Source organism: Mobula hypostoma, chromosome 8 (assembly GCF_963921235.1).
Source record: "Mobula hypostoma chromosome 8, sMobHyp1.1, whole genome shotgun sequence".
In the NCBI taxonomy this organism is placed as follows: Eukaryota; Metazoa; Chordata; class Chondrichthyes; order Myliobatiformes; family Myliobatidae; genus Mobula; species Mobula hypostoma.
In genome coordinates this window covers 35,030,827-35,054,900 of record NC_086104.1, presented here as the reverse complement: position 1 = coordinate 35,054,900, position 24,074 = coordinate 35,030,827, and the positions used below count along the sequence as shown (strand labels likewise).

Here is a 24,074-nt window from a genome sequence, read left to right as displayed (position 1 = left end):
TTTATCGTTTATTAGTATTGACAAAGAGCATCAATGGCCCTGTAAGTAACCCACTGACGAACCCAGTCACAACCTTGGCATTGATTTTCACCCAATAAGATCAAGTGCCTTGGTGGACAGTTGACACTCCTAGTGAAGTGGCCGCACAATTTTAAATGAAAAATAGCTAACAGCAATCACTCTGAATTTTGAGCACATTTTATTTAACAATACAATGAAAAGCATGAAAGCAAAGAAGTAACACACATAAAAAATGCTGGCAAATACATCAGGTCAGGCAGCATCTATAGGAAGAGGTACAGTCGACGTTTTGGGCCGGGATCCTTCGTCAGGACTAACTGAAAGAAGAGATCTCTTACTATCTCTTCTTTCAGTTCGTCCTGACAAAGGGTCCCGGCCCGAAACATCGACTGTACCTCTTCCTATAGATGCTGTCTGACCTGCTGCATTCACCAGCATTTTTTGTGTGTGTTGCTTGAATTTCCAGCATCTGCAGATTTCCTCGTGAAAGCAAAAAGGTAATTAAATAGCATGGTGAGCAATTCTTTCCAGGAGATTAACCTTTATTGAGTGCATTCAGTTTCTGAAGGCATTCTGAAAAGTAAACAAGAACCCCTCGGCTCAGCTGAACCACCCAAACTACATATCGGCTCTCACCATCAAGCACTTCCTCCCTTACATGAAGCTGAGTCAATAGGTTTCAAGTTAGCCACATCAGAATGTACACACCAGATGGTGGAAACGGTCATCCTCAATCTTGAGAAACTATCCAAAGATCCTTTAATTAATCTTTTCTAACTATAACCAGTTAATTGAGTTGGTAAGAAATTATAAATTATGGATTTTCTGCTCAAACCTCTCCTCCTTAGCTGTCCATCCTCTCTCACAATCCATTCCCCAACATATGGAAGTTGAGAGATATTGATAACAATCTAAGGACCCGAAATTCATAGCACACTCCTGTCATCCTCACAGCACCCCAGCAGGTATCCATATTTTATCATTCTCTTTTAAGTGAGTACCAAGAGCCCAAAGTCAGGTGCGTCCCAGGTCTATCTGTTTTGTGCATGGATTAAATCACAATTTTACCCTTGGTCTTTGGATACTTTTCTACTCATATCTATAATGGAACTTTTGAGCTCAAATCCCAAATTCATTACCTTCACTTTGACAAAACACCATTTTAGGAAAAAAACAGCCTTGATGACTACAGAAACTATTTCTCAAACAATGAACTTCTGACTGCAAAATACCAAGAAAACCACCAAATCCAATTCACTACATTTCTACTTCTGTTTTCTCACCTTCCAGGTGGCAGACTTGAGGTTGACAGTTCGTCCGCGGTTTGTCACTGTGCATTTCATTCGCATGAAAAAGTCACGCTCTGTGTTCATATCTCTATGTTTCCTTCCAAAGCCTGGCGCTATGAGTTAACAATGAAAAAAACAGCCATCAATATATTTATTTCTAACATTTTTTGAAAACTTCCCTTCAAAACTTTTCTTGTTTACTTTTCTCTCCCTTACCTCCAATTTTGGAAAGAAATGATTACAGGTTTTAAACAGAAGTTAAGTAAAGTTTAATTAGATTATACAAGTTGTGGCTTTTTCTTATTATAAACCTCATCTGTGATTTCAGGTATCAAGCAGTTTCCTGTGAGATAGCCTGGTTTAGCTGTGATTCTTAAACAATGAAGCAGCTAATACAAACCAACCTCAGCACTTGAGAAAGTAAATGTTTCTGAACTCACTGAAAATGATTAATCAGATTAACAGTTTAAATATTTTTTTATTATCATCCAGGGACACCAGCAGTGGACAAGATTAGAGGAGGATGAAGCAAGAATTTTCAAAACAAAACCTGGAAGGCTACTCACAGAATCAGAGCAACAGCATTTCACAGAATCAAAGGACTGTTCTGACACAGAACATCACCACTTGGCCCATTGAGAGCTGCAAAGCAAGGAACTGACATTTTAAGGCTGCTGTACTGTCAGAGCAAAGTGAAATGGAATTCACTGAGAAAAGAAAAGCTTAAATGCTGAAAATAGTCAACAGGTCAGGCAGTTCTGTGTAAAGAGACAAAAAAAAATCACCCCATCATCCGGTCACCCTATCAGGTAAAGGGTTCCTCTTGTCCTCAACTACTAACCCACCAGCTTCCACATCCAGCACATAATTCTCCAAAACTTCCACCATTTCCAACTGCATCCCACCACCAAGAACATCTTCCCCCGCCCACTTTCTGCTTTCCACAGGGATCGTTCCTTACGTGACTCCCTTGTCCATTCATCCCTCCCGACTGACCTCCCACCCGGCACTTGTCTTTGCCAGCGGAACAAGTGCTACACCTCCTCCCTCTACTGTTCAGAGCCCCAAACAGTCCTTCCAGGTCAGGTGACACTTCTCCTGTGAGTCTGTAGGGGGTCATATACTGTGTTCGGTGCTCCCAGTGCGGCCTCTTCTATATCAGTGAGAACTGACGTAGGTTGGGAGACCATTTCACCAAGCATGTATGCTCCGCCAGAAAAAGCAGGATCTCCCAGTGGCTACCCATTTTAATTCCATTTCCCATTCCAACATGTCAATCCATTATGTCCTCTACTGTCACGATGAGGCCACACTCAGGATGGAGGAACAACACCTTATATTCCATCCCAGTAGCCTCCAATCTGATGGCTTGAACACTGACTTCTCGAACTTCTGGTAATGCCCCCCCCAACCTCTCCTTCACATTCTTCATCTCCTTTTTTCTCTCTCACATTATCTTCTTGCCAGCCCATCACCTCCCTCTGGTGCTCCTCCCCCTTTTTCTTTCTTCCACCGCCTTCTGTCTTCTTCTATCAGACTCCCCCTTCTCCAGCCCTGTATTTCTTTCACCAATCAACTTCCCAGCTCTTTACTTCATCCCTCCCCCTTCAGGTTTCACCCATCACTTTGTGTTTCTCTCTCCCCTCCCCCACCTTTCAAATCTACTCCTCAGTTTTTTTTCTCTCCAGTCCTGCCAAAGGGTTTCGGCCCGAAACGTTGACTGTACTCTTTTCTATAGATGCTGCCTGGCCTGATGAGTTCCTACTGCATTTTACATGCATTTCTTGGATTTCCTGAATCTGCAGATTTTCTCTTGCTTGTGAAAGGATTCATGTTTCTGGGTGAAGCCCTGTGTCAGAGCACAGAAAGTCAAGACTATCTCACTTGTATACTAAACAAAGAAACAGATAAGCAGGAATTTGTTGTAAGGTCATCAAACTAAATCTGGTCATGTTCTTCTTAGTGTTATCTCAAATGAATTATTCTGTGTGTTTCTCTCCCTGTGTGACGTATACTTTCTTTTCCTCATATTTTGTATTCGGGCAGCTTTTCTTTAATTCCCACCTGTAGTGTTGTAAAAAAAAGTCTTTGTCCCATACATAGCCAGAATGCCTAAGATTTCTGCACAGTACTGGAGTAATTTTATGGATTGCACTGTACTGCTGCCACACAAAAACTAATTTCAGGATTATTGTGAGTGATGATAAACCTCATTCTGAAATGGGTCTCTATTGTGGACTGGAAGTAGGAAGGGGGACAAGGACAGGGGAATCATGGTTGGGAAAAGGGGAAAGGAGAGGAGAGGGAATGGAAAAAAACAGTGATCAATAACCCAATTGTTTGGAATCTAATTACCTTGCCTGGCGTCTCAGGGCTGGGTGTGTCTGCACCCACTCTACACCCACCCATGGCACTATTTCTCTGCCACTTGTCCACACCCCTCCTGTGGAAATCCACTCTCACCATTCCCAACATCCTTTGATCCCACCAGATTTACAAACACACTCTCCGTTCCATATTGATAAATATAATACTGTCTTAGGCACCATATATATATATATATATATAAATAAGAGAGAGAAAAATAATATTCAGCAACATTACAGATGGTGTAGTCTGGTGCTCACACAAAAACACCCTATTCTCCTTTTTAACTTTTTGGCAATGAATGGCCCATGAAGGGAAACCCAATTTGAAAACTAGAAAATCCTGTAGAACTCTTTCATGTTCTTGGTTAGCATTCTGAAGGAATACAGGTAGTCAGCTCTGATGCAATGAACCCAATCTGAATTGAAAATTCAGGAAATAGAGCAGTGATTGCTTGAAATGACCCTTATTTACAGAAATTCATTACAACTATTAGCTACCCTAAAGCTCCCTCCATGTACTAGGAATATTTTCCAGGTCTATTTCAAGGAGAACAAAATTTTGTGATCGCCTCCATCACATTTTGTTGTCTGGGCACTTAGCTATCTTTAGTGAAGTACAAGGGACTGATAATAGTGTAAAATAAATTGGGCAGAGACTTCAATGAGAATCATAAAACTAAACACTTCCTTTGTGGTATGCAGTTTTGATATTCAAAATGTGTCTAGAAGTTTAATTGCATTTTTTAAAAAAAGTACTACAGAACTAAACCACAGAATCAAATCACTGAAAGCACAGTAGACAGTGGGAAGACACCTGGACTTGGTATAAATTCCTGTTTGCTTTTAATGAAATGTGGCGCATTCCCCAAAAGAGAGGCTAAATGCTAGGGTTAGTCTTGGCGCCTTGTTCTTGAGATGCACAAGTGCCCGACGCAACAGCATCAGTAGCAGTTCACTCAATTGTGCAATTCAATACTTCAGAAGCTGAGGAAAATATATAAATTGTGGTCAGTTGAGAGGAAGAAATAAGCATGTTGCAAAACCAATGTTTTTACCATTTTTTATAGCCAGGTTTTCTCTTATCTCCTCATGATCACAAGGATGGGTGAAATCAAAAATGCTGTGTCCTGTCAACTCCACCTATTGCAAACAAATATTAAAATAAGTTAAGCAGAATAAACTTTAAATTAAATGACACCTGTAAACTAGTAAATTACACTGGCAAAACAAATCTTTCACTTCATAGGAATTATGGTCGAACTGAAGAATTCTCAGTATCTCTCTCTCTCACACACACACTCAATTACTTTCTATGCTGTAAAAGGTTGTTCTGTACAGTGTTATATAGAATGATCTTTTGCATTCATTAACTTTGCAGAGTGTTTCCACTGACCAGTTCATGACTGCCATTAATCTGAAAGAAATTGCTGCATGAGTACTCAGTTATGTTCTGTCCAGCTTTTGACCAGGGATTTAAGAAAATGTACGTATTTCTCTTGGGACATTGTGTGTCCTTCCAACTGCACATGTTCTACATTATCCTCATTCCTGTAGTGTGAGTAACTTCATGGTGTACCTCTGGTCCACTCTGTTAGATCAACATGGAAGTGGGTTTCTACTGCACTTCTAACAGAGCTATGGGCATAAAACAAAATAATCTGAGATACAGTTCTCATTCATAATTGCAACAAAAAAGCCTTCTTTTTCATTTGGAAGGATTTTTAATGCACCTTCACAGCCTCTAACAAGTTCAGTTCAGAATAATAATCTACTAGTGAAATTATGATAACAGTCTTTCAACTTGTCATTATTCAATGTGTGTCATCATGTCCTAATATTTTGACGTGCCGACTCTGATCCTCCTAATTTGGTAGATAGATAAAATGAATGTTTTATTGTTTTCTTGTGGAAATTCTGTGGATATTGGCATAAAGGTAACAAAATAACAGAACCACAACCTGACTGAGGAAACACAGGTACCATAATATTTCCTACTGAAGTCTCCAAGGATCATTGGATGAAACCTGGTGGGATGGAGGAGAATGGCTGACCAGTAAAATTAATTCCTAGTTACTCTTTGTAATTTCAGAACAGTTATGGAGATCCAATAATACCATAGTTCCACATGAAAATAAACTGCTTTAACACATCTTATTTTCCTGCAATTTCATTGTGAATGGAACGGTAATCTGCCTTTTACTGACCATTTCTGTTCCAAGGGCTCCCAACCATTTTTATGCCATGGACCAATACCATTAAGCAAGGTGTCCATGAACCACAGGTTGGGAACCCCTAGTTATGCCATCAATGACTTACCTATAAATGCAAGAGCAAACTAATGTGTACACATAGATTGCACGCACAGGAGTATTGTAAAAGAAGTCGAAATTCACCGAACTCCTTTAAGAATACATAAATATTCACAACAATTGTGCAAGACTTAAGCTCTCATTTTTATTCTAAATAGGTTTGAAATCACCTGTGTTAGACCCATGTACTTGCTTATATTTTCTGACAGGAAAATTATGTCTCCATCCTGTGTGACCATCATGATAAATCCTTCCAGGGCTTTAAGGTACAAGGAATCCATTTGCTTTTCAATTTCAGTTTCATTTTCTGGTGTTCCTGCAAGAAACAAGTCAGTATATAACATATAGGAGAGTACTTTCTGCACCTTATGCTTACAATTTTGGAAAGAGAAGCATTTTTCCACAACTTGTAGTTTGTAGTACCTAAAGATTAGGGAAATGGCACCAAGCCCAAACTGCATTCATGGTAAATTGATGGATTGATCATATTCAAAATAGTTTAAAAATATTTACACAGAATGCCAATTAAAGGAAACTTTTTCCTTTGCTCGATACCAAGTTGGGTAGAGCTTCCCTGACAGGTGAGCCAAATGTTCTATAGGCTATACTGCTATGAAGGAAATCCTTCATAAATGAATAGGGAATGCATTAGATTGCTTGCTGTGGATAGCCTTATTTTTCCACTGTTCCCATGAATTGGATATTCTAAGGATATCAATCTTCGAACCATTGGGATAAAATCAGATTTCCAATTAACTGTTTTCTCACTGCCTCAGTAAAACAGTCTGGTCTGAAGACTCCATCAGTAAAAGTTGGCCATGGATATTGTGTCCTAGCTGTCTAGATACGCAAGCCTGGGCAGTATGATATGGAGAGCAAGCTGTCGCCGATGTAGCAAGCTCCTCCCGCCACAAATCTGATGAACCCAAAGGAATAACAGAGACTGATACAGTTTGGTGCTAGCAGCATTATAGGAGTGGCCAATCAGCATTAAGCTCAATGACGGACTGCCTTAGGGACTCTGGCTCTGGTTTTTCCCTCCCGAAGCCTTCCCTATGGGTGGATATAGGTGCAAGGCAGTGGAGGTTTTTGAGATTAGCATTTTCCTTCTCCTAGATGAGCTGCCAACCATGGCTAACACACCCCATCTGCCTGAAATAACTGTTTTTAAGGCACCAGTAACCCACCTTTACACCTTCTCTTGTCAGTAGAAGCGGTTCTGCCGGGTTTAGTGGTTAAGCCTCATGCGAAGGCCAAGAGCTGGACTTGGTTGTCAGAGGCTGTTCGAGGTGCATGCCATTGGAAACGTTCAATAGGTAGTGTGAGCATGTCCCCGTTACCATCCCAGTCTATAACAACCTTAACTAACATAATAAGAGTCCCCACCACCCTGGACATTCTTTCTTCTCCCCCTCCTATCCAGCAGAAGAGATAAAAGCCTGAAAGCACATTCCACTAAGCACAAGGACAATTTCTATCCCACTGTTCTAACACAAATAAACTGTCCCCTAGTACAATAGGTGAATTCTTGAGTTCACAATCAATCTCATTACAGCCTTCCACTTAGTTGTCAACTTGCACTTTCACTGCACCGTAACACTTTATTCTGTATTCTGTCATTGCTTTGCATTACTTTAACGTACTGTTGTAATGATTTGATCCCTATGGATGGTATGCAAGTTTTTTTACTCGACCCCCATACATGTGAAAATAATAAACACATCTAATGAAAACAATGAAAGGAATTTTTTGAAAGATCAATAAAATTTAACCCAATAATTGCATTGTTTAATCTAAATTCCTCCCAAGAGCAACTGACAGAAGATAATCTGTTGATCATCATTGGGTCACTGGACAACTCCCCAAAAAAAACCTGTAGATATCCTGCTTCTCAGCAGTCCAAATCTCTCTGACCTTTTGATTGTGAATGAGTGTGTTTGTTTTGAATTCTAAAAGTGAGATGTAAAGAATCAGCACAATACAGTTTAAAGAATGCCTTTGAAAGTTGGAAAGAACCATCATAAGAATGAAAAATTACAAATATGCATTGTTTTTAAAAGAGTATCCTTCCCCACCCAATGTTACTTTTGCACCGGAATATTAAAAATAGCAGTAATTACATAAATATTGATGGAGCAGATGTCTTCCTGCAAACAAAAGCAAAAATGGGGATCTCGTGGTGCAAACATTGATACAGAAATGGTAAAAACATTGACCTCACATTTCATCCTCAGCCTTCAAACTACTGTCAATTTTATTTGGGGAATAAGAACATTTCTTTCTTCAGTAGCCATCTGAAGTCAAAGACACAAAATCTCTCTTTATACAAATGTAATTGTTACTTAATACAGTTTCCCCATCACCAACTTGATTTCAGTACCTGACTGAGATCTTCAGCCTCTCTCAGTCATAGGATCCAGGGTTAATGTAAAAACTAATAGTTTTTTCCTTTCCAAATAAGTATTATACACTGGCATAGACATACACTAGACTTGTACAAGCAAATCGTAACTGTTTTGTATTATATTATCTAACGCAGTTACCCAACTCAATCAGTCATTCAAGTGTTAAAGTACTTCTTTATCTAGATTTATTTTATCTTCAGACAGCAATGTTGGCCTTGCTCATAGGTTAACAGCTGCAGATATTTTTATTCACCCCCTACTTGAGAAAGATGGTCACATGGAATCAGATGTTACACAGAAGGTCTGGTTCCTTCAATTAAATTGATTTCACCCGGGAAGATAGACCACATCAGAATGAAGTAAAACTATCAAATGAACTAGTCAAGCAAAGTGAAATCTTTGAAACTTTCTCTCACATTAACAATGAAATAAATATAATTTCATGTGATGAAACCAGAACAAATTTGTCAAGATTTAATTTGAGAAGTATGAAGTTTCCCATCTTTAATAACATCAGAGTACTGAAAATTTAAGCACCAATACTTCAAATATTTGTACTGGACCAGCAACATAACTTGCATGAATCAAGTCAGCACACATAATGCTGGGGGAACTCAGCAGGTCAGCCAGCATCTATGGAAATGAATAAACAGTTGACATTTTGGGGTGAGCACAGATGTCTACAAAATGGAGAAGATGCAGAAGGGCAGCAACAATGGTGGAGGAAGGGAAACACCATTCTTTGGAGGAGGAGGACATCTCTGATGTCTTGGAAAGGACAGCCCCATTCTGGGAACAGGCGTTTTGGAGACAAGGGAGCTGAGAAAAGGGACTAACACTTCTACAAGAGACAGGGTAAGAAGAAGTATAGTCAAGATAGCCATGGGAATCAGTAGGCTTATAAAAAATGTTGGTAGACAGTTTGTCTCCGGAGATGGAGGCAGAGAGATCAAGAAAGGAGAGAGAATTTAAGGGCAGGTGGAATCTGGAGGCATGGTTCAAAGCTCAAAGTAAATTTATTGTCACCATATATAACCCTGAGATTAGTTTTCTTATGGGCCTTTTCAATAAATCCATAGAGTAAGAACTATGACAGAATCAAATGAAAGAAAGCACCAACTTGGGCGTTCAACCAGAGTGCAAAAGACATCAGGCTGTGCAAATACAAAACGAATGAAATAATTATAATAAATGAATAAGCAACAAATATGGAGAACATGAAATGATGAGTCCTTGAAAGTGAGTGCATAGGTTGTGGGAACAGATGGGGAAGTGAGGTTGAGTGAAGTTACTGCCTTTGGTTCAAGAGCCTGATAGTCGAGGGGTAATAACTATTCTTAAACCTGGTAGTGTGAGTCCTGAGGCTGCTGTACTTTCTTCTTGATGGCAGCAGTGAGAGGAGAGTATAACCTGGGTGGTGGGGCTCCTTGATAATGGATGCTGTTTTCCTGCAATAACACAAAGTGTAGATGTGCTAATGGAGCTGAGGGCTTTACCTGCGATGGACTGGGCCAAATCCACTATTTTTGTAAAATTTTCCATTCAAAGGCATTGGTGTTTCCATACCAGGCTGTGATGCAGGTGCCAATGTACTCTCCACCACACGTCTATAGAAGTATATCAAAGTTTTAGGTGTCGTGCCGAATCTTGACAAACTGCTAAGGAAGTACAAGTACTGCTGTGCTTTCTTTGTAATGCACTTTCGTGATGGGCCCAGGACAGATCCTCTGAAATGATAACACTGAGGAACATAAAATTGCTGACCCTCTCCACCACTGATCCTCTGATGAGGACTGGATCATGGACTTCTGGTTTTCTCTTTTTGAGGTTAATAATCAGCTTTTTGGTTTTGCTGATATTGAATAACAGGTTGTTGTTATGGCACCACTCAGCCAGATTTTCAATCTTCCTCCTATATGCTGATGCAGCACTACCTTATATTCGGCCCCAGACAGTGGTGTCATCAACAAACGATTTGATGAAATTGACGAGATCAGCATGGGTGCATGAAGCAGCACCAGTGCAGTTGTCAATGTATCACAGAAAGAGTTGAGGAGCATTAGCAGTAGGTGTTAAACTAGGCCCAAGAACCAAATTCAAAAGTGAGGTATAGAAATATACTGCTGCACAAGTTTAGTAAGTGACCAAATTTGAATAAATGCAGCTGGGTTTTGAATGCACTCAAGTTTCCAAGGGTCCAAGATGGGGAGACCATTCAGGAAAGAAATCAAACTGAATAAATTTAGCAAACACACTTTGCAAGCTTAATCAGTTATAGTTTGGATTAAAAAATAATTGCAACTCAATCAATGATATTCATTTGATTTGGCCTTCATATGATCGACAAGAATCAAGGTTTTTTTTATATTTAAACAGTTGGATTTTAAAATCTAGCTAAGATGCCAATAACAGCAGTTTGGCTTACAAAAAGATATTCTATTCAAATCCATGAAGATCTAGTTTTAAAACTTACTAGTGAGCAACTCCTGGAAGTCAACATTTTTCACATTTATAAGATTTGATACCTCGGAAAGAAATTAAAACAATATTTATCATTTTAAAGTTATTTTCAAGAATTAGAAGTTTATTCCTTAATCTTACTCTGGACTGTATCCAGTAGGGTTCTTCGGTCTAGTTTAACCCTTCCTGGTAATGCTCTCCAATCTAGTCATAATAATAATAATAGTCAAAGATAATTTGATTTCTTTATTCTTCCTTTGCATAAAAACACCAAAAATTTAGCATTATGTTTTAAAATATGAATTATTTTTAATTGCGACTAATGTAGTATTCTACTTTTGAAGACTAGAGTCACAGAACATGACAGCACAGAAATATGCCCTTCCACCCATGCCAAATCATTAATCTGCCTTGTCACATTGACCTACACCCAGAACATAGTCTACCATACCTCTCCTATTTATGTACCTATCTAAATGTAAGGGGTTTCTTCTTTTATGTTACTGCGTAGGCTTCTTTGTTATGTTAAATGCTGAGAAAGTTCTCTCGCTAGCAGCTTGTTTGGGTTACATTCTTGATAAGAGGAAAACGAACCAATTGGGATAGATGTTATTCTTTCTTGTGTGTCTGTAAGCTATTGTGATGCGCGGGTTTTGGGGGAGAAGGCACGATGGAGACAGAGAGAGCAGACGGGATGCTGTGAGCAGGCTGACGGGGCGGACTCGAGCCAGAGTCCGAGGTCCAGGATCTTCGGCGAGGAGAGGAGACGAAGACAGACTCGTGTGGAGCGTCTGATCGACCGCCGTGGTTGGTCCTAGGCGGCGGGTCGACGTGGTCAGAGAGGATCGAATGGGGGAGAAAGGATCGTTACTAGAGCTCCAACTAGTTGTGCACGAAGAGATTGAACTTTGATAAGTTTGGCACCTTTTATTTTCCTTTTATATTTTACCTCTATTAATTATATAGTTCCAGTGATATCTATAAATTGTAATCAATTAATCGTATATGGTGTTTTGTCTGTTATTTGGCAGGGTGGGGTACAATCACACAGCATACCCAGTTTGGCGGGACTGAGGGCTGCTTTCCCTAGACAGCAAGTTGAGCGAGCCTGAGGCTTATCAGGGGGGCTACATAAATGTCTCTTTAATGTTGAAATTGAACTCGCATGTACCACTTGTGCTGGCAGCTCATTCCACACTCCCATCACCCACTGAGTGAAGAAGTTTCCCACTCATGTTCCCCTTAAACATTCCACCTTTCACCCTTAACCCACAACTCCAGTTGTCATCTCACCCAGCCCCTGTGGAAAAAGCCCGCTTGCATTTACCCTATTTATACCACACAAAATTTTGTACATCTCTTATCCAATCTCCCCTCAGTCTTCTCTGTTCTAGGGAATACAGACCTAACCTATTCAAACGTTCCCTGTAACTCAGGTCCCAAGTCCCAGCAAAATCCTTGTAAATTTTCACTGCACTCTTACAAACTTATTGACATCTTTCCTGTAGGTAGGTGACCAGAACTTCACACAATACTCCAAATTAAGCCTCAGCAGCATCCTATACAATTTCACTGTAACATACCAACTTTTGAACTCAATACATTGATTTATAAAGGCCAATGTGCCAAAAGCTTTCTTTACGACCCTATCTACCTACGATGCCACTTTCAAGTAATTTTGGGTCTGTATTCTCAGATCCCTCTGTTCCACCACACTCCTCAGTACTCTGCTGCGCACTGTGCAAGTCCTACCCTAGCTGGTCTTCCCAAACAGAAACACCTCACACTTGTCTGCATTAAGTTCCATCTACCATTTTTCAGCCTAGTTTTCCAGCTGGTCCAGATCCCACTGCAAGTTTTGATAGTTTTCCTCGTTGTCCACCACACCACCAATTTTGATGTCATCCAGAAATTTGCTGTTGCACATTGTTGATGTGAATGATCAGAAGTAATGGACCCAGCACTGATTCCTGCAGCACACCAGTAGTCACAGTTCCCTAGTCAACCATCTACTAGCACTATCTGGATTTTCCCACAAAGCCAATGTCTATCCCAATTTACTATCTCATTTTGAATGCCAAGCAACTGAACTTTCTTTACTAATATCCCATGCAAGACCTTATCAAAAACCTTGCTACGGCCCATGTAGAGAACATCCACTGTCTTGCCTTCATCAGCATTCCCAGCAATTTCCTCAAAAAATTATATATGATTGGTTGGACATGACCTACCAAGCAGAAAGCCATGTTGACTATCCCTAATCAGTCCCTGTCTGTCCAAATACTTGTATACCTTAGAATATTTTCTATTGATTTTCCTACAGCTGATGTCAGGCTCACTGACCTATAATTTCCTGGCTTATTCTCAGAGCCTTTCTTAAACAATGGAACAACATTAGCTATCCTCCAATCCTCCGGCACCACACCCGTGGATAAGGATGTTTTAAATATATTTGCTAGGGTCCCTGCAATTTCTGCACTAACCTCCCATAGGGTCCTAGGAAACACCTTGTCAGGCCCTGGGGATTTATCCACCCTAATTTGCTTCAAGACAGCAAATGTCTCCTCCCCTGTAATCTGTATAAGCTCCATGACTTCACTGCTGCTTTGCCTCACTTCCACAGACTCTGTGTCCATCTGCTGAGTAAATTCAGAGGTTAAAAATCCATTTAAGATCTCCCCCATTCCTTTTGGCTCCATACATAGCATACCACTCTGAACTTCTAGAGGACCAATTTTATTCCTTGCTAACCTTCTACTATATATATCTGTAGAAGCCATTTGGATTCTCCTTCACTCTCACTGCTAGAGCAACCTCATGCCTTCTTTTAGCCCTCCTGATTTCCTTCCTCAGTGTTCCCTTTCATTTCTTATCCTCCTCAAGTACCTCCTTCATTCCTACCTGTCTATACCTGCTATGTACTTCCTTCTTTTTCTTAACTAGGGCCTCAGTAACTTTCAAAAACTAAGGTTCGTTAAACCTGTTATTCTGAGAGGAACATACTGTGTTATTCTCACAATTTCACTTTTGAAGACCTCCCACTTACCAAGTACACCTTTGCCAGAAAACAACCTGTCCCAATCCACACTTGCCAGATCCTTTCTGATACTATCAAAATTAGCCTTTCTCCAATTTAGAATCTCAACCCAAGGACCAGACTCATTCTTTTCCATAATTACCTTGAAACTAATGACATTATAATTACTGAATGCAAAGAGCTCCCCTACACAAACTTCTGTTACCTGCCCTGTCTCATTCCCTAATAGGAGATCTAATATCACACTCTCGCTAGTTGAGACTTAAAGGAACTGATTAAGGAAACTTTCCTGAATACATTTGACAATTTTTTCCCATCAAGCTCTAGTCTAACATTGGTCCATTCACACAGTAGCCACCCTGTATAAACCTAACTTCTTTTTATTGGAACTTGCCAAGTGCTTAATACCTTTGCTAGAACCCCTGCAATTTCTCGTTGAAAACTGTTGAGGAAAATGTGCTGACTGCCCCTGCTTGCTTCTTTTATACTCTTTCTTCCCCTGTACAATCCAATGTGTCCTCAGGAACTGTGGTAGCCAAAATGCACCAATTGCCCCTGCTCATTTCCTTTAAACTCTTTCCCCCTCTATGGACTCCCATGTCTCCTCAGGGGCTATGGCACACTAAATGGGCCGCTGCCCCGCTCATTTTTTTAAAACTCTCTCTCCCTCTAAGTAATCCAATGTCACTAGACTGAGAACTCAGGATAATTTGACAGTGAACTGAGAAGAAAATTAAAATCTGAGTGGCAACTGAAGTAGGCTAACATTAAAAGAGACAAAAATGTTTCAATTGACTTTTCAATAATGTTTGCTTCACTTAAAGTGCTTATAAAATTTACAAAGGACAATACTCCTCTATTTTATGCACAAGTTGTTTATGTCAAATCTCTCATTCTACAAGCTGAATCTTCTCAGTCCCACTCTACAAAGTGAATATCTTCAGACCTCAAACAGGCTGCTTCCTTGTGCATCCTGGAATAACTTTGTTGCGCTAAGCCAGGCTGGAGCTGATAGCCCTTAGGGAATTACTACTGGCTGGGAATACAAAGAGCATAATACTTCCAACTTCTTTTCAAAACTGTATTTGTCAGACATTATTTATTGAATTAACAATCCCTTGAATGCACTGAAAACTTAAAGAGTTTGTATTTTATATTCAACGTTTCATATTTGTACTGGAACACTGACAAAATTATTTCAGTTTTAGCACTTCGAGCTCTACAAATACTTTGATGTATGCTTTCCTTTATAAAATATTTTAAGGTAACTTTAAACAATTTAATATCCCTTTGTATGAAGTAAATGAGGTAGTGTTTAATTGAACAGACAATTATCAGTAGTCTGCTGGAAGAAATAAATGTGACTTCAAGGTAGCATTGAAACTTGCATTTATTTATGAATAATAACCTCCTTTTAAAAATAGAGCTGTAAACAAACAGACTAATTGTCTGCACAGGATGTGCATGGTACTTTGGTTTGGAGCACTTTTCCATAGATGTCCCCTACCTCCCCCACCTCCCTCCCTCCCCAGCAGTTTCCTTTAAAGTGACAAGGTCCAAGAAACAATCTTGTACAACAATTATTTATTGTTAATACTTCCTTTTATGGGACCTGTGCTCTTCCAAAAGTTGAAATTTTACAGTAAAATTTTTCAAATTACAAATGGTCAAAGCAGTTAGACTATTCTGCTCAACACGTCCTTACCAGCTCCCTGCAAGACCAGCTCACCCCACTTTCCTATCATCTTCACAAAAATCTGTCAATTTTTCCCTTTTGGATAATTAACCAATTCTGTTTTAAGTGTTCTAGTTGAATCAGTCAGTGAATTCTGGACTCTACCCACTTGTTTATTTAAAATATTTCTTTATATTAATTTTAGCCCTATTACCAATCAAACTTCTACAACGTCCCATCATAGAACAGTACAGCACATGAATGGGTCCTTCAGCCCACAATGTCTGTGTTAAATTTGACCAAATCTCTTCTTCCTGTATATGATCCATAACCCTCTATTCTCTGCACATTCATGTGCCTATTCAACAGCATCTTAAACACCACCATTGTATCCACTTCCACCACAACTCTGGAAGATATTCCAGGCACCTACCATTCTTTAAAAAAAACTTTCTTTCCTAAAAACTTTCCTATTCATCTTAAATGCATGTCTAGTACACACCATTTCTACCCTGGCAATATAGTTTTTGATTGCCCACTCTATCGATACCTCTCAAAATTTTATAATCTTCCATCAGAAATAGGAGCCTCCAGTGGTCCAACAAAAACAACCAATGTCTGTCCAACCACAAATGAGAAAATCTGCAGATGCTGGAAATCCAAGCAACACGCACAAAATGGTGGAGGAACTCAGCAGGCCAGGCAGCATCTATGGAAAAGTGTACAGTCAATGTTTCGGGCCAAGATGTCAAATGTACTCTTTTCCACAGATGCTGCCTGGCTTGCTGAGTTCCTCCAGCATTTTGTGAATGTTTGTTGAACCTCTCCTTATAGTTCATGGCCTCTAATCCAGGCAGTATCCTAAAAAACCACTTCTCTACCCTCTCCAAGGCCTCCACATCCTTCCTGTAAAGTTCTTTTCTACCACAAATATTTGAGTAATATTGTAAATACATTGTTTGGTTTAGTATTCTTTGTTTAAATAAATTCATTATGGTTATACATCCAAAGTATGTGAATGGCTTACGTCATGGTGATGCTACATCACAATATCATATCATCAAGGTGCACACCTTGATTAAAGTGAAAACAAAATAAAGGTGTAATTCCCAGCTCTGTATTTGCTTTGAATTAGTTTTTCTGTTTTGGAGTTACAAATCATAACAGTGGCAACAAGATATTTTAAAAATGAACCCGAGACGACTACCTACCTGTTGAAATGCTGCAAGACGTTGGAGTTTTTAAAAAAATGCAGAGAAATTGTCAAGCGATAAAACAACACAGCATGTGCTCCTTTGGGAACAGACAGAGACTGTCAAGTTTTAAAAATAAAAGCCAGAAAACGGGAGAATTCATGGGTTCATAAACAGTGAGTACTGGATGATAATAATCATTAAAAAAAGAACAAAAATGGCTGGCTACATCTGAAAGATCGATGCATTGGATTACACAACTGATAACTGGATATTGTATATTTAGTGGATTGAGTAGTATTTTAAAGCAAACAGGAAGGTCGATGAGAAGTAAGTTCCAATTTTGTGGAGTGCATTGGATTTAAAGGCATACTGTTTGCTGCAAAGTTTGACTGCTCCAACTAAACCAGCTGAAATGAGCTTTGTTGATATAAGATCATAAGACATAGGAGTAGAATTAGGGCATTTGGCCTGATGAGTCTGCTCCGCTATTTAATCATGGCTGATCTTTTTTTTCTCTCCTCGGCCCCACTCCCCGGCCTTCTCCCCATAATCTTTGATGTTGTGTCCAACCAAGAACTTATCAAGTCCTTTTCACATCTACTCCGTCTAGGCCCTTAAACTTTCTAAAGGTCTCAATGAGATCCTTCCTCCAAGTTCCAAAGTTAACTCCTGCAACCACCACAGACGAGGCCCCAGAACATATATACATAATTTGAGATGCATTCTACATTGAGTTAGAGTTAACAGCTAAGCAGGGAAGAGTTTTGTGTATTTAATATTTCAGTAATATTTGAGTAATATTGTAAATATATTGTTTGGTTAAGCATTCTTTGTTTGTTTGAATAATTTATTATAGTTATCTATAGGAAGTACATGAATAGCATATGCCATCACTCCATCGCATCATAGGTGCACACCTTGCTTAAAATAAAATGAAACCAAGACATTCTTCCTGGTTCCGTGTTTCCTTTCAATTTTTTTATGTTTTAGACTTACAAAACATAACAACCCCCACTTCAAGAATATTGATTGTACAGATTTTATAGTTAGAGAATATTTGGAGATGGTCAATGTTTAACCAGCATATAGTATGATCACATCTCTGTCCAGCCAGAATGTTATTCAGGTCTTGTTCTTTTATGATATTAGTCAACTGTATTATCTTCATTATCTGATGAACTAAGAGTGTATTCTGCTTCTTCACATTGATTTAGCTATTGCTATGGGTGTTCTATATATTAACTTATGAAATTTGGACATGATTGGCAAGGTGAATATTTACTGGCCATCCCTAATTTAAACAAAGAGGAAGAAAGAGCGAAGGGACATTGAAAAGTACAAAAACTAGAAACATTTTATGTATTTAAAACTTGGTTTAATTTAGTTATCAACAGAATGTATTGTCATTATCACTTTTATGTTGAGAATTGTACTGGATAAGAAAATCAAGTGAATGCACATAAAGATTCAACATTCAAGACTCAAGATTGCTTAATGTCATTTTCTGTACACAGGTGTAAATAAGAATGAAATATTTGTTACTCCAGATCTGAAGCAGCACAAAAAAACACAGAAGATATAGAACAGAATAAATATAAATACATGAGATAGCTTATATACATAGATTGATTGCTTGTCAATTAGGTGACTGACAGGAAATAAAGGATAAACAGAAGAGACATGAAATATGTATGAAATTTTATTCTGTACTCTATATTATATCACATAAAACAATCTGAAATTTTGACGATCAAAAGTTTTAAATAAAAGAGTCATTCTTCTTGATGTCAGCTGCATATGATTTTGTGTGATGTTTCTATATGGTACGGATTACCACAAAGAGGTTACTTTTACAAAACAAATCAGTATGCTTTTATTTTTAACTCTATTTACACCAAGTTAGAGTTTAAAATAGGCTGAATGATGAAGGCATCAATGAAATCCATTGCATTCAGTGAAATACTTTTCCAGGCTCATTAGGAGAACCATTTCAGAAAAGAGTTCATTTTAAATAATTATATTTTTATATATTTTTAAATTTATTAAACCTATTAATGTTTGCTAACATTCGCCCTCTCCAACCCCGTCAGATATCGAACTTATCCTTGATTTACTGCCACAGTTTTCATGTTTAAGGACAATTGCATTAAAAGAACTTAAAAGGTTTCCATTGTAGCAGCTATTCCCCAAATTTATAGTAATTATTTCAAAAGGCCAAAAGGCAAATGTTTCCCCTAAAAATAATTGATGACAATAACAGTCTGGTGGGAGTGGAATAAACAAAACAAAATTCAATGGTTTTGGGCCTACTTTGTTCTGGTTCATTAAGTTGTTACAGCCAGAGTGGTAGTGAGGACAAGCTCCCACTACCTATTAAATGCTCCCAATGGCTTGCAACTCAAATAGCCTCTGACAATCAAAACCAGCTCCTGGCTTTCACATGTGGCTTAGCTACCAAGTCTTGTGAAACTATTTCTACTGACAGGAGAAAGGGAAAAGGTGGGTTACTGGTGCTTTAAAACCAGTTGCTTCAGGCAGATGTGCTCGTCATCAGTGATTTGCAGCTCATCTAGGAGAGGGAAAACCCTGATCTTAAACTTCTGCTGCCTTGCGGCTATACCCAGAAGATTTTGAACCCAGAAGATAGGAAGATTTTGGGAGTAAACCCGAGGGAAAATCCAGAGCTGGAGTCGCTAAGGCAGTCCTACGTTGAGTTCAACGCTGACCGGCTTCTCCTGCGATTCTGCTGGTGCCAAACAGCATAGGTCTCTGCTGTTCCTTTGGTTTATCAGATTCATGGAGAGGGGGAGCTTGCTATATGTGCAACAGTTGCTCTCCATATTGTATCGCCCTGGTTTGCGTATCTAGACAGCTAACAGGCAACATCTATGGTTGGCCCTGACCGATGGAGATCTCAGTGTTTTGTTATAATTCAAAGAGTATCCCGTAAGTCAAAAACATTTAATTAGAATGACAAAATTATTTTTGTTTCCATTGCATCAACATGCTCAAGCATTATTCCGCAGTTAATGTAATACGATTTTTGGTAGTGATTTTTAGTTTTACCTGTTCCAGTCGATGACATCGCCATGATAACAAATGTTGACAAAAGTAGGGTGACCAAGAAAAATTCTTTGTATTTTTGGTTTACTTCCTTTTTTTAGATTTGACATACTTGATGTCTGTATCTAGCCAATAATAGAATTGGATCGGGTTACATCTTTACCGTATCACTGCCTTTGGAGTGAATAGAAATGGTGTCCTTGTTGATAGGTTTTACATATTTAAGAATTTGTTAAATACTGTCACTGATTTATAGCTGTTGTCATTTTGAAGCTTCAGGAAATGGTTGCTTATGACCAACAATTCTAATCTTCAGATCATTATTAATTTAAGTGAATTCGAACTGTCATTGTTCTCCTTTACCTTCACTTATCAAAGACAAAATGGAGCTCATCGGAATGAAAAGGAAACACTATTTTTAGACCAGATTGGATAAGAATAAAACTTAGGAGAGAACGGAAATCTAAATAGAAACAAACATTTCTTATAAGAACTCTATGATGTAGGCATGTTAAACCAATTCTTCATTTTCCAATTACACCGTGTACCTTTTGTGCGGGACATGGCCGTATTAGAAAACCATTGTTCCAGTTGATTTCCTGTGATATTAATCTCAATCCAGTCACTAATTCAGGAGCCACAGTTCCTTCCATTGAATTTCTTCCCTCCCCACATTCTCAAGTCATTTCTACATTGGGCCAAACTAACTAGCACAGATGTGTTTCGAACAACTAGAACATCTTCTGTTTTCTGAAGCAATTATTCTTAGGTGTTGAATCAAATCTTATAAAAATAGATACAAATTCTACAAACTAATACTTATTTCTTTAAGATGACAGGATAATCCCAATCTATTAATGCTTGGTGGCAATAGTAAATAAGCAGTCATGTTTTATACTATTGCATTCTTAAGTCCTGTGTTATAAATTGCAACTTCACAATGTCCAGAGACAAGAATTGTACTAAGCAGTGATCAGAGGCACCCCTTCCTCCACCACCCCGTGAAGAGTCTGCCACCATTTATGTATGTACAAGAAAGACTACATGTTTGAGACTTGCAAACCTGTATTTTATAAGTCTTCTTAAGCAACAGCCAACATTCTTTCTGAAGTTCAATAGTCAAAATTGACCTTCATAAATGTTGGAGTAACACGCATAAAATTCTGGAGGAACTCAGCAAGTCAGGCAGCACTTATGGATGGGAATAAACAGTTGACTTTGCGAATTGAAACCCTTCATCAAGACTGAAAGTCTCGGCCCAAAAGGTTGACCATTATTTCCCTTCATAAATACTGCCTGACTTGCTGAGTTCCTCCAGCATTTTATGTGCATTGCTCTAGATTTCCATCTGCAGAACCTCCTGTGTTCATAATATTGGAGACAGTCTTACTCAGTACACTGCCATCAGGCTGTGAGGAACAATACCTTGGCAGTGATTTATCCCTGCATACAGTGGCATGCAAAAGTTTGGGCACCCCGGTCAAAATTTCTGTTACTGTGAATAGTTAAGTGAGTAGAAGATGAACTGATCTCCAAAAGTCAAAGTTAAAGATGAAACATTCTTTTTGACATTTTAAGCAAGATTAGTGTAATATTTTTGTTTTGCACAATTTTAGAGTGAAAAAAAGGAAAGGAGCAGCATGCAAAAGTTTGGGCACCCCAAGAGATTTGAGATCTCAGCTAACTTTTACCAAGGTCTCAGACCTTAATTGGCTTGTTAGGGCTATGGCTTGTTCACAGACATTGTTAGGAAAGGCCAGGTGATGCAAATTTCAAAGCTTTATAAATACCCTGACTCCTCAAACCTTGTCCCAACAATCAGCAGCCATGGACTCCCCTAAGCAGCTGCCTAGCACTCTGAAAATTAAAATAAATAATGCCTACAAAGCAGGAGAAGGCTATAAGAAGATAGCAAAGCATTTTCAGGTAGCCGTTTCCTCAGTTCATAATGTAGTTAAGAAATGGCAGTTAACAGGAACAGTGGAGGTCAAGTTCAGGTCTAGAAGACCAAGAAAACTTTCCCAGAGAACTACTCGTAGGATTGCTAGAAATGCAAATCAAAACCCCCGTTTGACTGCAAAAGACCTTCAGGAAGATTTAGCAGACTCTGGAGTGGTGGTGCATCATTCTACTGTGCAGCGACACCTGCACAAATATGACCTTCATGGAAGAGTCATCAGAAGAAAACCTTTCCTGCATCGTCACTACAAAATTCAACATCAGAAGTTTGTAAAGGAACGTCTAAACAAGGCTGTGGACTGACGAAGTTAAAATAGAACTTTTTGGCCACAATGAGCAAAGGTATGTTTGGAGAAAAAAGGGTGCAGAATTTCATGAAAAGAACACCTCTCCAACTGTTAAGCACGGGGGTGGATCGATCATGCTTTGGGCTTGTGTTGCAGCCAGTGGCACAGGGAACATTTCACTGGTAGAGGGAAGAATGAATTCAATTAAATACTAGCAAATTCTAGAAGCAAACATCACACTGTCTATAAAAAAGCCAAAGATTAAAAGAGGATGGCTTCTACAACAGGCTAATGATCCAAACACACCTCAAAATCCACAACAGACTACCTAAAAGAGGTGCATGCTGAAGGCTTTGCCATGTACCTGACAAACCCCCGACCTAAACATCATCGAGAATCTGTGGATAGACCTCAAAAGAGCAGTGCATGCAAGATGGCCCAAGAATCTCACAGAACTAGAAACCTTTTGCAAGGAAGAATGGGCAATAATCCCCCAAACAAGAATTGAAAGTGTACTGTATAGCCCACATTATATAAAGGACTACTTATTGTTTTAGTAACACATCGTTGCACACACTATTAGGTGCATATTGATCTGTGTGTGCGTGTCAAGTTTGGACTCTACCAGTAAAGAACCATGAAACTTAGTTCCCGTCTCCAGCGTTTTTATTAATAACATAGTTGTGTAAACAGGCCACATACACAACAAATTGGCGACGAGGATTATGAACCTACATCTTAACGGAACATCGTGTTTTAGTTGATAATGACACTTGGAGAAGAGAGAGAAGGGAGATGAAAAGGAGCGACACACACATCTAGACGGAGTGCACTCGTTGCGCTAACAAAAAGGACACGTGAGTCAAGTGGAACGTGCAGTGACTGCAAGGAGCTAGCTGAAAAGAAAACAAGGAAAAATGGGACTAAATTAACATAACAAAGATGGCGATGATTGATAGTGGCATTGAAAACTGGATAACTTATCTTGAAAGAGTGGAGTTATATTGTGATGCTAACGGTGTTAATGATGAAAAGAAAGCCAGTGTCTTACTCAGTGTTATGGGAGCAAAATCATATGAGCTGCTACAGAACTTGTTAACCCTTGAAAAGCCAGATGACAAAATGTTCAAGCAAATAGTAGACACTCTCCAACAGCATTTAAACCCCAAACCACTGGTCATTGCTGAAAGACTTAAATTTCACAAACAGAATCAGAGCAAAAATGAAAGCATTTCTGAATCTTGTGTGGAATTGCGCATATTATCAGAACATTGTCAATTTGGAGCTGGTCTATCAGACGCATTGAGGGACAGGCTAGTGTGTGGCATGCACTGTGAAACCACACAGAAGCTCCTGTGTGAAAAAGACCTTGCATTAGAGAAGGCGCTGAACATTGCAACATTGGAAACAGCAGCACGGGATGCTTCCGAGACACAACAAGAATCTATGAAATATGCTACAAGTAAAATGTCACTGAACAGAAATGAAGGAAAGAAATGTTACCGTTGTGGGAACATGTCACATGACCCTGATGACTTGGTTTAAAGATAAAGAATGCAGAGACTGTGGCAAACAGGGCCACATTGGCAGAGTATGCAAAGCTAGTAAACCGCAGAAAAAGGACAAAATACAGAGAAACAAGAAACCCCAGAAAGGAAAATACAACAATGTACACAAAATGCAAGAAGGCAGTTCTGATGAAAACGACTCAGACAAAAGTGAATTGTCTTGTCTGCAACTTCACAGCCTGAGATTGAAAATGGAGTTGGAGACAGGCTAAGCTTTAACAGTGATCTATCTCTGGACACGACTACAAACGACTGATTTCTCACATACCTCTGAAACAAACTAAGCTACTGCTAAAGACTTACACAGGACAGAGAGGGCGTCCCAAAGGTAAAATTAAAGTGACAGTGACCTACAGAGACAAAACACAGCAGCTGAACCTCTATGTACTGAAAAATGGAGGACCACCATTGCTGGGACGTGAATGGCTTCAGGAAA

At 39.1% G+C, this 24,074-nt stretch overlaps 1 protein-coding gene across 1 annotated transcript in view; it reads right to left on the bottom strand.

The window, feature by feature from the left end:
- The window catches only part of epas1b (endothelial PAS domain protein 1b), a 124,425-nt gene that overhangs the window by 30,495 nt on the left and 69,856 nt on the right, over nucleotides 1–24,074 (bottom strand). Inside the window, exons 3-5 of the mRNA XM_063055674.1 lie at nucleotides 6,159–6,304; nucleotides 4,735–4,819; nucleotides 1,305–1,423 (exon numbers count right to left, since the gene is read on the bottom strand). Of these exons, the coding sequence (XP_062911744.1) occupies nucleotides 1,305–1,423; nucleotides 4,735–4,819; nucleotides 6,159–6,304 (350 nt within the window). The remainder of the gene's footprint in view (nucleotides 1–1,304; nucleotides 1,424–4,734; nucleotides 4,820–6,158; nucleotides 6,305–24,074) is intronic.